At 34.9% G+C, this 18,936-nt stretch overlaps 1 protein-coding gene across 1 annotated transcript in view; it reads right to left on the minus strand.

The window, feature by feature from the left end:
* Window positions 1-18,936, minus strand: part of adcy1a (adenylate cyclase 1a) — a 144,184-nt gene that overhangs the window by 89,505 nt on the left and 35,743 nt on the right. The window contains 2 exon segments of the mRNA XM_056481443.1: window positions 5,317-5,428; window positions 7,169-7,287. Coding sequence (XP_056337418.1) covers window positions 5,317-5,428; window positions 7,169-7,287 — 231 coding nt within the window.

Genomic DNA, 18,936 nt, shown 5'->3' on the forward strand with positions numbered 1-18,936 from the left:
TGCAATTCTTTGAGAAATGGCTAGGCCTGAGGCAACCAAAGCATAACTTTTCAGCTTGAACAAATTTAATCTCGTCTGAAATTGAATTCTCCATAAACTTCCCACATTTATGCAAAATGTGTCCCGGCTTCTGACGGAAAATACACATCATAAAAGGTCTTTCACTAGTACTTGTCGTTAAGGTCTTTACTCCAAAGCTTTGACGTTTTTGAGACTTTGGGGTTTCAACTTCACTGAATTTAAGTGCTTGTAAGGATGTAACAGGATTGCAAGCAATCTTCACTTCTCTCGTCAAAAATTTGACAAATTGACTGAAGGAAGGAAATTGGTTAATCTCCTCTTCGATTTCAATGACCTTTCGATTCCAGCTTACTACTAACCTTTCTGGTAACTTTGAAAGAATCATCCGGTTCTCATTACAATCATTCAAGATTTCTAATGCCTTAATGTGAGCCATAAAAATCGACAAATTCTCTTAGCTCAAAACTGTCTCTATAGCCCATCTTAGGCCATGCTTGGAGCTTATCTCTATACGACTTTGCAATTGTGAACTGATTCCCATATCTCTCCTCTAAAACTTCCCATGAAGCAGCATAAGCAGATTCAGTTCCAAGTAAGAAATATCCATCAAGTGCCTTCTTAGCTTGGCCACTTACATACCTATGAAGATAATAGATCTTTTCTTTGTCTTGAATGTTTTTCTGATCAATTAATGTTTCAAAAGAAAGTTTCCAATCACTGTACTTCAATGGATCACCACTGAATACTGATGGTTCAGGAACTGGAATTCTACTTGCACTTAAAGCACTCACCAGCACCTTCACAAGATCAGTTGTACTTTCATTTGAGGAGATGGTGGTCACAGCTTGCGGCACTGAAGATATTTTCAGACAGTCTTTCTGATCTTCTATGACTGCTTCTTGATCATACACTTTCATTTTTGCTCGTGCTACCTTCAAACTTTTCTCTGCTTCCAACTGCTTGATCTTTCTTCTTTTTTCCTCAAGAGTCTTTTGTAAGGCTTCATGTTCCTCTTCCAATTGAGTTTTAATTTTGGCTTCCTCTTCTTCTCTTTTTATTCTTAGTTTTAACTCTTCTGATTCTTGCACTAAACGACGTTTTGCAGCTGCTGCCTCTTGATCAGCTATCTTCTTTTTAACTTGAGCTTCTAGAAGCTGAATTTCCTGCTGTTCTTTATTTAGTTCTTCTAACACTTCAAGAACAGCCTGGCTTGCAGCAGCATCAGCCACAGCATCTTGTCGCTTTACAGAAGACCTACTTGAACACTCTGAGGATACTTTCAAGGCAGAAGAGACAAAACCTGACTCACTTGATGTACTTGACTTGAAAAGAGAACCTGCTTCTGGCCAGTCTTCGTTTTCCCTTTCTGGAGTCCTTCCTTGCAAATGACTTGAGGCTCTAGATACAATAAAGTTAGAAACTTCCACACACAAATCCACTCTTCTACGTGTTTCTTGCTCTGGTGTTAAAATCTTGTTCATCATATACACGCTGAACATCTTCAGAGAGACCCACAACATCACCAATAATGTCATTGAGAATATCATCAGATAATATCTCTTTTGGCTGTGATAATGTCCGCTTAGAAGATTTGACCTATGTTTTCCATTTGTTGTACAGATAGGTGAACCTTTGTTGAAGTGACTTAATCTTTGCAGCTTGCATTTCTTTACCTTTCTCTGTTAGAGTTCTTTTTCCTTTGACTTTGTCTTGATTGTTGCTTGTCTTTTTGAGCTTGACCTCCCTCATAACTTAATTTAGCTTGATCTTCTTCTTGATCTCTAATACTTTAACTCAAAGTGTGGGGTCACTTGGTTCTGACATTTTGAGAAACTACATTAACTCAAATTTAAAAAGTAGATTATACATAGGTGATATCTAAATCCATCTTGACAATTACCTGAAAAATGTACTTAAGTTTAGGATTAAACTCTAGAAATGTCAATAAATAGCTTCCAATAACACTGCATAAGATATAAGATGTGCAAATCTTTCTAATCAAATGTTTTAAACACTCATTATAAACACCACAATCCCTTTAAAAATGTACATTAAATAACCAACAGCATTTTCAAAACAGCATTCATTTAACTCTAGAAAATTCAATAAATACTTCAATACATATAGGCTACAATCTTAAATGAAGTGTGAGCAAATAAATTATTCTTACACACCTTACAAATGCACTTTAAATAACTTTCTTTGGAAACCCTTACAAAACCTTTTAAACAACTCTTAATACCTAAACACTTGACAACTTAGTCCATTGTTGTTTATTTGTTTGTTTGTATTGTGTGCATCTTCTTAAAGCTCCATATATGTGCATCTGTTTGTGTGTGCATATGTTTGCTCATCTGTTGCTCTCCACGCGTTGCTGACATGTGCCAATCCTGTCCACTCAGCAAACATGCGGTCGCTTGCGTCGCCCACTCGTGTAGTTGAACAGTTCGAGTTTTCACTATAATTTCCCTCAAGCATACGCTAGCACAAGCAGTTTCCGTAATACTGATTTATTTGATGGCTTTTCCCCAAATCCACCGTGAAAACTAAACAATAAATACAAAACAAATGAACTTAATACAAATCAAAACATACTTAAGCAAACAAACAAACTTTAGAAACGTCAAACACTAAATACAAATATAAAGCAAAATACCTCGTTGGCTGCATGCTATATGAAAGAAATTGTCTCTTAAATCACTTGAAGTCCTTGTTGAAGTCAATACATTCATTGACGGGCACATGCAAACAATTCATGTTTGCCGATCGCTTGCTAACAGGAAGTGATAACCTCATAAGCAGTCAGCCATTTTATACAACCTCAGAGATTTCAAATTAAAAGTCCCAAACAAAATAAATTCACAAATAATGTAACTTATTCTCAATAACAAGAAATTATCTTAGAAAACAACTTATATACATAATTTACAAAGTAACAACAAACAGTTACAGTGTGACCAAAAATAAAGCCAAGGAAATACTAAGAAGATACTTTTAGAAGGAATTGAATAATGGTGTAAAACCTGTATTTCAGGATTCATGGTTTCAAAACAACACCACTAGCAGAAATGCAGCAACACACTAAGACAGACGAGGACAAACAACTACATTTCACCAAAGACCAAAAGCACTCTTCTATCTCTCTCCAACTTGTTGTACTCCAATAAAGAGACTGATAAATAATTGTGTGTATATGTGTATATATATATATATATATATATATATATATATATATATATATATATATATATATATATATATATATATATATATATATATATATATATATATATCAACAAAGACTCAGTTGAAACATGCTTCAGACTGCATTTTTCTGAAACCACAAAACCTTACTTCAACACCCGTTTGACTGCAGTTTTTAGGTAAAATTAACACTAGGGGGCAGTATGACTGGAAAATTTTTTACCATAATGATATTTACAGGGACATATTATAAAAAAATAAAGAATTATTTTCATGCAGTTCTTTGCATAGCACCAAATAAATACCACATAACAACTTAAAGATATGGTCCGCTGTGTAAAACATATGCTGAATAAGTTGGTGGTTCATTACGCTGTGGCGACCTCTGAGGAATAAAGGGACTAAGGCCCAATCCCAATTCTACCCCTTAGCCCTACCCCTTACCCCTACCCCTCGTTTTGCGCGTTCCTGTGAAGGGGTAGGGGTGTCACAATTCTCTTTAGCTTGAAGGTATGGGGTTAAGGGGAAGGGGTAGATAGCCCTTGAAAGAGAGATTATCCAGGACCACACTCGAAACCAAGGGGTAAGAAAATTTCCCAGAATACACCAGCCACAACAGCAGGATAGCTTCACCCGGAAGTAAGGAGACCCACAATTTAGTATTTTTTGTCATTATTACGAATTTTTACAACAAACAAGCTTATGTTTTAATATATTCATAATGCCATTCATGTTTTACCGTCATGCTTTAAAAAAATGCTAAAATAAAAAACTACAAATTTTGCTATGTGTAATCCTTAATAATAACTCTTGTATAGCAGTTCCACAGCATTCTGTCACTCGATGACACTCGAATACCCTGTCAGAAAAGTCTAGTGGCTGGGAACTGGCTTTTTACAGTGTCTGCTATAATGTAATGTTGTTTTCTTGTGTGTTTACATAAATGAATTTGGCCACTGTGTAAATGCGCAGAATAGTTACGATCTTATTGTCACATTAGATCGTTATGATAACATAATATATGCCTTCAGTTATTTCTTGATGATAAATACCAAAAAATAAAGCAACTGGAATAACTACAGCAGTCGCCATCATCTGATCTCACATGAAGCAAGAGATCGCTATGACATATGATGACGTGTGCAGGTGCTGTAGTGCTGTCCCATTTCTTAGGGGTAAATTTTGAAGCCCTTCCCCTTCACACTCAGTTTTAAGGGCCAAGGGGAAGGGAAATGGGTAGGGGTACAAAAATAGAATTGGGATACTGCCTAAGTCGATGTAAAATGAATGAATGAACTTAATGATGTCTATGATTTGTAGTTGAATACATTCACCTCACCACTCTATCGCCATTTGGACAACATTTCTAGCATGGTCAGTTTGTTCTGTAGTTCATTTTGTTTAGTGTAGTACTTACATTGTAGAGTGCTCAGGTTTGAATCCAATAAAGCACCGTTCCAAAAAATTGAAAGAGCAATAAAGTATCAAAATAAAAAAACTTGGCACCAGTAGCCTTGTGGTTAATGTGCCAACATAAACAGTAGCACTACGATGCTTGCGGTGACCCGAGTTCAATTCTCAGCTTAAGTTCCTTTGCCAATCCTGTTTCATCCTCTCTCTGTTTCCATTACTTTCCTATTTATAGGAAAGTTTATATTGACTGTCCTGTCAATATTAAAGATATAAAAAAACAACATTATTTTAACGGCAAGGTCGCAGATCACTTTTCTGTTACATTTGCTTTTGAAAACTCAATTGGTTGCTCTATTGGTGTAGTTTGTCTTGGTGATCTATACGACAAGCCCTGCCTTCTCGTGTATGTGTACAAAAGGGACATATATCTAATACATGCAACAAAATGCACCCTAAGTAACATATTTCAAATGAAACAAAATCCAGATGGCTCCCTCTAGTGGATTTGTCATCAGAAACTTTCAATGAAAATACCTGAAGCAATGTAATTTTTACGTTTCACAAAAAAATAAAAGGCTGAGAAGCCACGCACTTCCAATGAGCCTGAGTTGCAAACAACAAATGTAATGGTGGCCTGAATTTTTTCCACAGTACGTTACATGTCAGTGGTTTACTTACTGTAGCGAGCTCATCAAATTTGCCGAAGAGCTCGTTGAGCAGTTTGACCAGCTCCTGCGCAGTGCACTGAGACGCCAGACTGGTGAAGCCCACGATGTCTGCAAACAGGATGCTGAAGAGAAACACAGAACAACAGACATTATATTCTGCTTTGTAGTTTCATAGGGATGAGCTAAAGTACCAGCCAGATATCACTGGTGGAATGTAACTAGTTTTAGCAACAACAAATAATAACTTGACTTCTAGTTGATCATTTGGTATCAGAAGTGGCTTATATGAAATACAAACGCCTCTAGATTACACTTATGTTACCAATATAAAATATGATCATGCCTTGATTTTTAATTATTTTAATTAGGACAGTATGGTCTGACTTTGCTGAGACAACTCGCCACTCGTCTTCTTTAAAAAAAAAGACGCAGGTCCAGTTCATGTTGATTGTCCTGTCTCTACAAATTTGGTAAGTGTGCGATCAATGTTCTTTCTTTATGTTTATTCAGATGGAAAAGTTAGTTAGTATGTCAATAGTACTCTTTCAGTTTTTAAAGACATGCCTCAGTCAAATTTACTTAGTTTACAGTACGTTAATATCACTACAATATTATGGACTGAAAATCCACACAGCTTTCAGATCCGTTGTAAATGCTGCTCTCCGAATCACTGTCTATCTCCCTGCAGCTGTGAACCTGCAGCGGACAGCTGTGAAATCAGCTGAAGTGCACGTAATGAAACTCCCCCTTTCATGCAAACCCTTCTCTCTTTTGCCACTCGACAATCCCACCTAAACAAAGCTGGATTCCTTTACTTTCCTGACTTTTTTTTAAACTAGAGGTGTGAAAACACCCTGTTGAGACACCAAAGTTTTAATATTAAAAGAGTTAAAAAGCAATTTTTGATGGAATAACATTTGTTATTTTGACCAATTGACATTTACTGAAATAAAAAGCTATATATGACAATTTTGTTATTTGAAAATATTGAAGAAAAGTTCTCAGACTTATAGAATTAAACAATAATTAACATTTTAAACTTTCTTTCAGTAACTTTGTAGCCATTAAGATATAATCAAAACAACAACAAAGAAATAAAGAAATAGTTAAAAATTAGTTAGCATTTTTATCAGGTGGTCTTTTCATAGCTTTCTTACCATAAAGTTAAATAAAAGAAACAAAAACTAGTATGAACACACACTAATTCACCATGAAGCTGCTTTGAAGGTATTCTGAGTTTGGAAACCACTGATCTACAGTCATTAACTTGTCTCACTTTAAACCTACAGTACATCTCAAAACATATCAAAACTGAAGCCGAAGGAGTAAAAACATACAGATCTTTCACTTACAGCCCACTCTTGGTCTTTGATCTGAATCTGCTCATGCAAAAGTTTCTGAAATGCATCATCTTTCACACACAGATCTCTTGGCTGGAGCAGGTCTGAATCGGCTGCCATATGTGTGTATATGTATCTGATATTGTGTGAATTTGCCCTCAGCTCTCTTTCTCTCTCTCTCTCTCTCTCTCTCTCTCTCTCATTGGTGTCTGCTGGGCGCGTGTGTGGGCAGTGTGGGTTAATTGAGCAGCTCTTGAGTTGATAGCACCAGCGCTGTGGGCGCCACACACGCTGTGCCAGCTTTGGTTGCGAGCCAGACTCTGCAAGTTAGACGACGGTGCGTGAGTGGAGAGTTGTTGACTCTTATTGACTCACTGAATCAGTATTCGCAATTACAGTTTAAGTACAATGGAATTTGACACTGTCTGTCTAGTCTGTAAATGCAATGCTCTCATTGCTCATTCATGCAGTAAGTGTGGGTTTCCACAATTGATTGCTGAAATAATCTCTCTGCGCTCGTACCTGACGTTGTCGTGCCGCTGAATGTAGATCTTGTGGAAGATTCTCTCTGGTGGCTTCAGGAAGTCCTCTTTCATCTCCATTGCAACATTTCTGGGCAGCAGGCTCATCAGGAGGCGTTCCTGTTGATTACATTTGTAGTTGAAAATGCAATGAATTGAAAAACTAAATATTCACACTTTATTATAAGACACCGTAGGTTAATTTAGGCTAGTGCATTACAATCAGCCAAACATTTTGTAGCAGTTTTTAATTAGTTTTTCTCAGTTGCTTTTGGCTCAAGATTAGATCTCTGAACAATTAGCTTATTGTTCACTTCAGATTGGCATTTCTTAGTGATTTAAGAAAATTGCAAATGCTTTGGCATATGTGAGCAAACAGTAAGTACAATTGTCTGTAGTTTGGACAAAAACTAATTGCGTATGACTTGTTGATCAAAACTGATGAGTCGATTCTCATTTAAACTGTCTAACTCTTTACAACTTCTCAATAATTTTTTATTGTGTAAGCCATCACACTCAAAATTCACCTTTTTTTTTCAATTCACCTTTATTTGTATAGCGCTTATACAATGTAGATTGTGTCAAAGCAGCTTCACATAAAAGGTCATAGTAAATTGGAACAGTGTAGTTCAGATTTTAGTGTTTAAGTTCAGTTCAGTTTAGCTCAGTTCAGTGTGGTTTAATAATCACTATTGAGAGTCCAAACACTGAACAGCAAATCCAACGATGCGCAGCTCTATAGATCCTGAACCATGCAAGCCAGTGGCGACAGCGGAGAGGGAAAAAAAACTTCACTAAACTGTTTATTCAATTATCAAACATTTGTATATGCACATGTTTACACCATAAATATCTAATATTGACATTGTAAGGTCTGCTAAATTAGTAGATGACCAATGACTGCTATACAATTTGCGTTATCTATTTAACCAATCAAGTTTGGTAGCATATGAAGAGTTTAGATGCAAAAACCTCTGAATGCCATCTAAAAAAAATTTCCAAAATAAGCATTTTTCTCAGCCTCCTTTGTTTATGTTCAGTTATTTTACATTAAAGCCAATAAAAAGAACTTTTTCATCATTATAAAAGTAAAATTACAGAGCCTACACACAGGAGTCAGAGAAAAATGCTAATTTTGGAAGACAATTTCAAACAGCATTTAGAGGTTTTTGCATCTAAAATCTTCATTTTTATATATGGAGTAACATGCTTGTGTAAGAGCAATTGGAAGAAGTGTAATTTCTAGCAAGGCCAACAAGAGTGTGAGGATGTCCACCAAGAATAACGCTTTTCATGGACAATATTTTGTAGTAGTTTTTGTGTATTTGTGGTAACATAAGAAATATGAACTTTACAATAAAGTAAATTGCACTTTTTGTACACAAATAAATGCACTGTAGATATACTTATTTACTATTGACACTTCCCAACAAATATCAGATTTTTTTTAACCAAAATTTTCATGGTTCACTGTCATAGTGAAAAAAAACACGAATCATTTTGAGCAGTGTGGCTCACACGATGATAAATACACTTTGTTTTGGTGGCCTTGGCCAAATTATTGACACAATATGCACTCACAGTTTAGAGAATGTTAAGTCTATTTTAAAAACGTGCCAAAGTAATTGAGAAAAACTGTAAAACAAATAATAGTTAGATAATGGTTTATTAAAAACAATAACTGTACCTTAAAATAAAGTGTAATAATAATAATAATAATAATAATAATAATAAACAAATAATAAAAATAAACTATGAAAGTGATTCAAATTACACGGTAAAAAATGCTGGACTTCACATAATTCCTTCATGTTGTCCCAACACAAAATGATTAAGTTAAGTTAATTGCTTTTACTAATTTGAATAGATTGAACATACAACAATTAAGTTGTGGCAAAAAAATAAGTGTTTCAGCTCATTTTAAATAAGTAGTTTTGGAAATTTTTTGAGTGTATATTGATCCTTCCATACATGCTTTATTTTCTACACATTATAAAAATAGTTTAGTAGTTAGTGGGATTATCAGTTAATTAATTCATTCATTCATTTTCCTTTGGCTTAGTCTCTGATTTATGGGAGGTCACCACAGCAGAATGAACCATCAACTATTCAAGCATATGTTTTACACAACGGATGCCCTTCCAGCGGCAGCCCAATACTGGGAAACACCCATATACTCATTCACACACACACACACACACACTCACACACTACAGCCAATTTAGTTTATCCAATTAACTAGTGCATATCTTTGGAACAAAGCACCCAAAGGAAACCCACATGAACACGGAGAGAACATGCAAACTCCACACAGAAATGCCAACTGACCCTGCCAGGACTCGAACCAGCAACCTTCCTGCTGTGAGGTGACAGTGCTAACCACTGAGACACCGTGCCACCCTTATCAACAATTCAAAGTATATATTTATTATTTATTGCTATAAACATATATAAATATAGTGAATAACTAAAAATAACTAAAGAGACTCTCCTAAAATTCACTGCATGACGCTTTTTTGTGACATTACTAGGGTTCTTTTGTTTTGCTCAAATCAGTTATATAATTACAGTTTAATCTTACATTTAATGTTGATAAATACTGTTTATTGCATTACTTAGTGTGTTACCCTGATGCTGTTTAGTAGTTGTGAGAATGACACTAAGCACCTTATATTAAAGCGACTTGTAAAAAAGGTTGTTTGCAATGAACATTGACTCATCATAAGACTCATTAGCACCTGCTTTTGGTTGTGTTTGTATAACAAACATACAATGTAAGTACTTCAAAACAATAGTGCATTAACACTGTATGAATTAATTTGTACAAATCTTTAAATCTTTGAAAGAATAAAAGTGAAATATGACATTTTGATAAAATAAATAAATAAATAAATACACAAATAATTAAATAAATTCATCGGAAATAATATAAAATAAGATCAATAATATTTCATTATTTATAAATGAAAAAAATAAAAAATAAATAAATAAATGAATGAATATATGAATAAAATATAAAAATAAATATATAAATGAGTGAATTAATAAATAATTAAGTAAATAAATAAATGAATAAATATATAAATAAATAAATAAATAAATAAATAAATAAATAAATAAATGGATGAATGAATGAATGAATGAATGAATGAATGAATGAATGAATGAATGAATGAATGAATGAATGAATGAATGAATAAATAAATTCTTTGTGTGTGTCTATCACATTTTTAAAATTGTGGCAAGCACAGCTGCTATTTTTTTATTCAGAATTTTGTCTTTTATTTTTTCATTTGTACATGTAAACTATATCTCATTTCAGTATTAGCAGACTATTAGATTAGGATTAGTTAGTAGAATAAGTGAGCACGTACATGCAAAATTACTTATGATAGTAAGAAAACTGTCTGTTTGGTGCATCAAAATAAAGTGTTTGGTAAGACTTCAAGAATTCCCACTGTTAACATTTCCACAGTCTTACTACCTTTTTTGTCAAGATATTGGCTGTTTATTTGTACTTATAAAGTATAATCTTATTCTACATCCCTAATCCCAACCATAATAAATATTAATAAGCAGTAAATTAGTAGTTTATTCAGTAAAAGCCTTAGTAAATGGTTGGTAATAGCCATAAAAGGAAGTGCGACCATGTTTTCAACACAAAGTCTAAAGAGGATCATCAAAATAGTGTCACCAAATTTACAACCAACATGGAGTTTTTCAGGGAAAGGCATGGACTTCAGGTTGACCTTTACATTGATGTCATGACCAAACAGTTCATTTAAAAAAAAGCATTTAAATGAGCATGATGGTCACTAAAATGTTCATTTAAAACCGTTTGTTATCTGTTACGCATGTGTTTTATCTCATGAGTGCTCTGATAGCTGTAAAAAAATCTCAGTTCCCATGCAGCGTTGGAGTTGGTTGACATGGCAAAGATAAGTTTCTGTGGAAACGAAAAAGTTGATTGCCAGTCCATGTGTTACTAAAAGCAGGTGATAAATGGCTTGTTGATGAGCAAACCACAGCGAGCAGAGACACCTATACTAAAAAAGCCAATGGAACAGTGGACAACTATTCTGGCATAAGTTTTACACAGCAGATGCCCTTCCAGCCACAACCCAGTGAAACATTTTATCCAACTAACACATATCCTTTTATTATTTTTCTAATAATTTTACTAGATGTATATTTTCACAGTATATATATATATATATATATATATATATATATATATATATATATATATATATAATTTTTATTTTTTTTTTCTGGAGAAAGCAGTATTTATTTTAGTTTGATTGGAATAAACTGTGTTTAATTTTTCAAAAATAATTTATAGTGCCAATCAGTGTTGGGGGTAGTGCGTTACAAGTGGCACAAGTATCGTAATAATATTACTTTTCTAAATAACGAGTAAAGTAATGGCGCAGTGGGTAGCACGTTCGCCTCACAGCAAGAAGGTCGCTGGTTTGAGCCTTGGCTGGGTCAGTTGGCATTTCTGTGTGGAGTTTGCATGTTCTCCCTGTGTTCGCATGGGTTTTCCCCAGTTCTCCAGTTTCCACCACAAGTCCAAAGACATGTGGTACAGGTGAATTGGGTGTGCTAAAATGGACTGTTAGTGTATGAGTATGGATGGGTGTTTCCCAGTGATGGGTTGCAGCTGGATGGGCATCTGCTGCGTAAAACATGTGCTGGATAAGTTGGCGGTTTATTCTGCTGTGGCGACCCCAGATTAATTAAGGGACTAAGCCGAAAAAAAAATTAATAAATACATTTTTAAAATGTAATGCAAGTAACTTTTTATTTTAATTAATTAGCTTTAAAAACAAATTGCTGAATCACACACTCAATGAGACAATGCGCTCATTTTTTTGAATGTAAAGAAAAGTGATTTTAAAAGTTGGAAACACATTGATTTAAACACATTGATTTAAACATTGACATTAATCTGTATATATACTGCACGTATAGGGTCAGAGAGTTCTCAGAAGATCACATTATCTTAAATTATACATTTTATTCTGTTTTTTTAAAGGTAAATGAAGATGTATTAGGTTATAAAGCACATTTGTAATTGCAGAGCTCCTCTATTTAAAAAAAGAAAGAAAGAAAAAGATAAGAAAAAGAAAAAGTAATGCAAATGAAATTTAAGTAATGTAATGCATTACTTACCATGAAAAGTAGCGAAGTAATGCAACTAGTTACTTTTTTGGGGCAGTGACTCAATATGTTGTTTTCAATCACGAGGTTCTGGTGACGCACGAAATTCAGATTGAGGGCAGGAAGTAAAAAAAACTGAATGGGAGACATAGAGGGAAGTCCGTATTTTTGCGATTTATACCATATTTTAAAGGAGATATAAATAGAAAATAACCATAAATGTTGGGCATGATCCTTATATCATGAAGAGGGCAGAGTTTTCTACTGAACTAAAATATATTTACCTATCATCGATGCGATACATACTGTATAATTACGTTGCATGAAAAATACTACAGTAAATACTATTGTTTGGAAGCATACTATAGATAGTTACTTGAATTAAACTGTCGTAGTATATATATATATATATATATATATATATATATATATATATATATATATATATATATATATATATATATTGTTGCTGTGGTAAAACACAACTGTAGTAATAAACAAAAATTATTTTGCTTCAGTATTCTATGTCTATCAGTTTACTATACTACAGTATTCTGTTGCTTTCATTAACAAAGAATTGTACACATTATACACTTCACTATGTGCTTCAAAAACATATTTATTATAAATTACTATCGTTTTTCCCCCATGCAGATATCTTCCAGACATCACGAAATAACAGATGAAAGCATACAAAAGTGTGGACACATATCTACATTTTTAATAATTTATGTAAGGGGGAAAAGTGCTCCACAATAATAAACGCCTAGTTTTGTCACAAGGGTTGCATTTATTATTGTTCAGTCGATGAACTTACCAACAAACATTTACTGCTACTGTGCATCTCAATGTTCAGGTTACGGTTGCTTGTTCTGCTGAAACGCCAGTAAAGACATGGATTATTGCAAAACAAGACAGAGATTTCATTACAGCGATTCCATGGCAGGGTATGCTATTTATATTCTCCTGGATTTTGTATAAGTGTGGTGGTGTTTGCATTAGATTTTTATATAACTCATTAACATCTTTATACACATAGCTAGGCCTATATATAATTTTTATTGGTGCTGTCAAATGAATTATCGTGTTCAAAAAAGTTTGTACACATGAATGTATAGAGTAAATGTTTATTACATGCTGCCATTTCTTGAACTTTCCCCCCTTTGTGAGCAAAACCTTTTGAAAGTCTATAAAATTTGTTCAACATTTCTTATTTTGACCAATTTAAACAATTATAAACAGCAAAAAACATAAATATTTTGATGTTCTGATAGCAATTCCTATGTAGGCATGGGAAGGTTTTAGAAGTGCCAAAATTTTATGCTATACTGTTTCTATGCTGTTTTAAAGAGCTCCTATTATACATGAAATTGGGTCATATTTTGGTTGTAAGGGTCTCCAACAACAGTCTAATATGCATGCAAGGTCAAAAAACACTTTCATGGTCTTATAATCTGTATTTATTTTTACCTAATTATCCCAGCGACTCCCATATGAATCGTTCAGCGATTCATTTGTTCACAAACCCCTCCTCAGCGAGAAGCTAATCTGCGCTGATTGCACCGATGACAGCCTGTTGCGATTGGTCGAAACTGACAGCCTTCAGCTCGAGACAGAGTGAAATGCCCAGCAGCTAATCAACAATATAAAAGTAGTCACAGTGCACACACGCTTTATAAGGTGTGGATTTTGGCTGCCAGTGGATGAATGTAAATACAGACGATGGACTTAAAAAAACAGACGAGGCAACAATTTTAATCGCACATACTTACACTTGTGAAATGGGGGTAGAAACTGATCCATGATGCACTTATCCATGTTCTGACAGTCTTTACTGATCCTTCCTTTAACAAACCGATGAAGTCTTCTTTGTAAGCATGTAGTTTCCAGAAGCACTCGAACTGCTCAAGACTGGGCTATATTGCTGAGGATTCATCTTTGGGTAGACTGTCAATAATATCCATCTGCACATCGTGACTCCATTCGACTGGTGTCTGTGTGTGGCTTTTTTTTCTGTTAGTGGGCGGGGCCACAGGTTTCAAATGTCCCGGGTTTGTGCATGCAGCTACTTGTGTTTCGTAGTCACGTCATCACGAAACACCTAATGACTCGTTATCAAGACGACTCGTTTGAAGCACTATGAGTCAACTCTTTTCTAGATGAATCAATAGTTTTAAACACTGTACACTTACAGATTTAAGCCTTAGCTGGATATTTCACTTCACTTAGAGCTGTGTTACACACTACATGGAAGGGCATTTTCAAAAACCCAATAATATGGGCTCTTTAAATTGTAAAGAAATCTGTTTTTAAAATGAATGAAGACAACAGAAGTCAATAATTTATTTGAATTATTTAGCCTGCTTACTGTTAATTATTTTAAATGTTTCTCAAAATAACATATATTGTGTTCAAAGGGGAAAAACCATGAAACCGTGATATTTTTATCCAAGGTTGTTATACCGTCAGAATCTTATACCGGCCCATGCCTATTACAATGTAGAAGAACCACTTCCTGCCCTCCATCTGAATTTCGCACATCATCAATGACATCATGTGAAAACAACCTTTATTGTAAAGCATTACTTTCAAAAGTAACTTTCCCTAACACTGGTGCCAATATTATTAGCCCCTTTAAGTTTTTTTTCTCGCGCGATTGGCTACAAAATAAAAACCACTGTTGTTTAATGACTTGGCAAATTAACTTGAATTGCTTAATTAAATTAGTTAACCTAGTTAAACTTTTAAATTGCACTTTGAAAGTGTAGCCTTTAATTGTGATCATTGCAAACACAAATAAATTAGATATTAGAATTATTAACTAGTAAAACAAATATGATTAAAAATGTGTTGAAAAATATTCTCTCCATTAATTCTCTCCATATTTTTAAAAGTTTCACAGAACTGTTAATATTTTGGACTTTCATTCTGCTTCTGATGAACTTCATCTGTCCCAGAAACTCCCGAACTTTTCAAATCAATGCATCAGCAATACATTCATGGTCATGGAACTAAGTTGAGTGCACATAAATGAAAGATGACCTGCATGCTCAGATGTACAGATTAGAGAGCGGCCCGTGTTGTGCATGCACATGTATCTTTAAAAGTGTGTGTGTTTGTGTGTGTGTGTGTGTGTGTGTCAGAGAGAGAGAGAGTTGTGCAGTACAGCCTGGTGTGATGTATAGAGTGGGTGGTGTTACCTTCTATTCAGGGAGTTTGTTGGGTAGGAGGTGGATGAGTCATGTGCAAACAATTATAACCAATTTCAGTCGCTAAGGAACAAGGGGAAAGTGTCCTCTCTGCTTTAGTTTGCACGAGTGTGTTTTGTATCTTTCCGTCTTATGCCCCTCTCCACTTCATTTATAAATCATTCAGTAATTATCCACTGCAATCTACCCGGAGCTTGGCAAGGGAGATAAGTTATGCTAATGTTGCTATTTGATTCACATTCTTTATCATTGATATAATCCACGATGACAGCTAAAGATGAAGCTGTCTTACTGGGAAATACAGCGGGGTTGTGGATCTCGCTTGCTCCAGTAGGTTTGAATGAATGTGTTACACATTGCTGTGTGCACAGTTTTTGCTGGAAATGTCCGAACTGCAAATATGCCTAAAGATATAAAGAGTTTGATTCTAAGTATAGAAAGTCTGGTTTCTTTGAGGATCGAGTTTATAGTGGTGCTGTATGTCTAAAGGGATGCATGAGGTGTTTCGGTTGTATTGACCAATTAGTCATTGTGAGAGTAAACTAGGGCTGGGCGATATAACAAAAATGCAATCTCGATAATTATTTTCCATATTGAATGATAACGATATATAATTCGATATAAGTTGTTAATGCATCCAGATTTAAAAGAGTACTATAACAATGACTGAAGCCACAAAAATTAGAGGGTCCATTAGATGGTATAACATTTTCAGCTCTTAGATCATTATAGACCATTTCAATGTGGTCATGTCTTTGGCCCATGAACATTTCCTGAAAACTATTTCATAACTGTAACAGGAGGAAATTCAATCATAACTTAATGTTAAAACAGCTATCATAACATTATTTATCAATATGTGGCTCTTTTTGGATTCTCGGAAGTTATTGAAATGAAAAATGTAAAGCAGGAAATACGTTGGGACCATTGTTTTTGTTTCATCGCTCAAAATGGTCTATAGAGTAAAAAAGTCCAGAGCATCTAATTGTTGCTGACATCAATTTTATCACGATTTAATATAATATCATTTATCGGCTCAGCCCTAGAGTAAATCTCACTCTCCTGCCAAAAGGTGGTGCACTAACAGGCACAACTAGTACATTTTCATTATAAAATAGTGTTTCAGAATGAAAATGTTCATCGTCCAGACTGGGTTTTTACTGTGATTCAGAAAAATGATCTCCTGTCCACACTATACAGTCTAAAATGCATGATACTGTATGTGACTGTTCACGCTCACTGGGCATGATGAACAGATGCTTGTATAGACTTGAAAGGCGCTTGATAAATCAAAAGCTTGTATTTCCGTCCATTTATACTGAGAGCACCACCATTTCCAAATTAAAACAGGATCTTTGGGATTTTCAAAATGCTGCATTTCTGTAGGTCATAGGTAGTGTTGATGCCAGGTGGTAACAAAATCCCAACTCCCATGCCTAACAGAATGTCCTAAAACATGCGATGCGACAAGATTCCATCGTCTGCATCAAAAGCCACCCACCATGACAGAAACATTTACAGTACATACCAGTGCACTCGAAATGAAATAGTAAAGGCTTTTAATCTAATTAATACATATTAAACCTCTTTAACATTATTAAGAGGTTTCAAAGTGACTGATGTTGTTGAGTCAAAGAATTTCATTTTTAAACCGTCTGCTAATTATATTATTTTCAAGATCTGGGGTAAACTATCTGCTGCTGCTTTCAGTAGCATGGCAATAAATGTCATGTAATATGATATTTAGATGCACATTGAGAGCACTGAATAAAGCACATTATCTGTACCTGAGGTAATGTTTGTCACGTTAGTAACCTATATGCTGTTGGTTCTGCTGCCACATTGTGGAAACAGAAATTTTGCACAACACCATTATGGATGGTTAGGACAAAAACTTCTTTTAATGAAGTTTCACAAACTAATTTCGAGAGAAGCATGTGATATGATTAAACACTGCTGGTCTCTTATCTGTAATCATTAGTAAGCCAATCAGATTATTCCACACTCACTATAAATAGTCTATCTAGCATTACTCCCTTATCTTCATTTTTTTTTAGAATCCCCCCATCCACCCCATCTCCTCCTTTTCCTCCTTTACCATGGGAGCTCTCGAGAAATACTTGATTTTGTACCCCCTTACATGCTCATTGACAATGAGATTATCCTGGGCTCAATTATCTCCGAGCACAGGTTTTCCTCCTTGGACAGCATGCCAATCATGCTATCATTATCATCAAACAATATCTAAGTGTGAACTCTTAAAATATGGAAAATATCGCTTTTATCGCATGTAGTCAGAAAATGGTGTGAGGCACCAGATCAAATCCTGCTCACAGAGTAGAACCAGAATGGTTATATTGGCCCTATTCACACCTGGTATTAAGATGTGTTTTCATCTATCAGATCACAAGTGGACAAAGGATTCACATCACGGTTCACGCCTGGCATTTAAATTAGTCTCTTTTGTCAACTTTCAGCCACTTTTCTGATGATGGAGGGTCTGTGGGAAAGTATTGGCTTTCTCTGATCTTTCAATGTAATACTGCAAAATCTAGCAGAATTTATTCATTCATTTTCTTTTCGGCTTAGTCCCTTTATTAATCAGGGGTCATCACAGCGGAATGAACCGTCAACTTATCCAGCATCTGTTTAACCAGCAAATGCCCTTCCAGCTGCAACCCATCACTGGGAAACATCCATACACACTCATTCACACACATACACTATGGACAATTTAGCTTACCCAATTCACCTATACTGCATGTCTTTGGACTGTGGGGGAAACCGGAGCACATGGATGAAACCTACGCGAACATAGGGAGAACATGCAAACTCCACACAGAAATGCCAACTGACCCAGCCAAGATTCAAACCAGCAACCTTCTTGCTGTGAGGCGATCACGCTACCCACTGCGCCACCGTGACCACGCAGAATTTAAAACATTTACAAAAAAGGTATGAAAAGTGCCAGATAAACACACTTTAAATAGGCTACATTATGTATTGACTAATGATTTATATGGAGATGTTTTTAAATTTCCAATCCTATTATGCCTGCACAATTTATTCTGTTCTACAGTTTTAAAACGTGTTCAGTATATGACTCTTTTTATAAAATTCATCAAACAAAATATTTTAGAAGATCAAAAATAAATAAATTAGGTGTCTCTCAATAAAATCAGGACCTGATCACAAGAAATTTGATTATCCAACACATGCAGTAGCTTATAATCCAAAGTGGTCAAGACTTAATCAGCATCCTTGAATGTAGTATACACATGCATTTAAACATTCATAGAGTTTAAAACACCAGGAGAGCTCAATGAGAGCTACTGCAGCTATAGCCTATTTCACAAATCTAAATTGCAGTCAAATATGTATTTATTTTTGCAAATAA

Source organism: Danio aesculapii, chromosome 20 (assembly GCF_903798145.1).
Source record: "Danio aesculapii chromosome 20, fDanAes4.1, whole genome shotgun sequence".
NCBI lineage: Eukaryota > Metazoa > Chordata > Actinopteri > Cypriniformes > Danionidae > Danio > Danio aesculapii.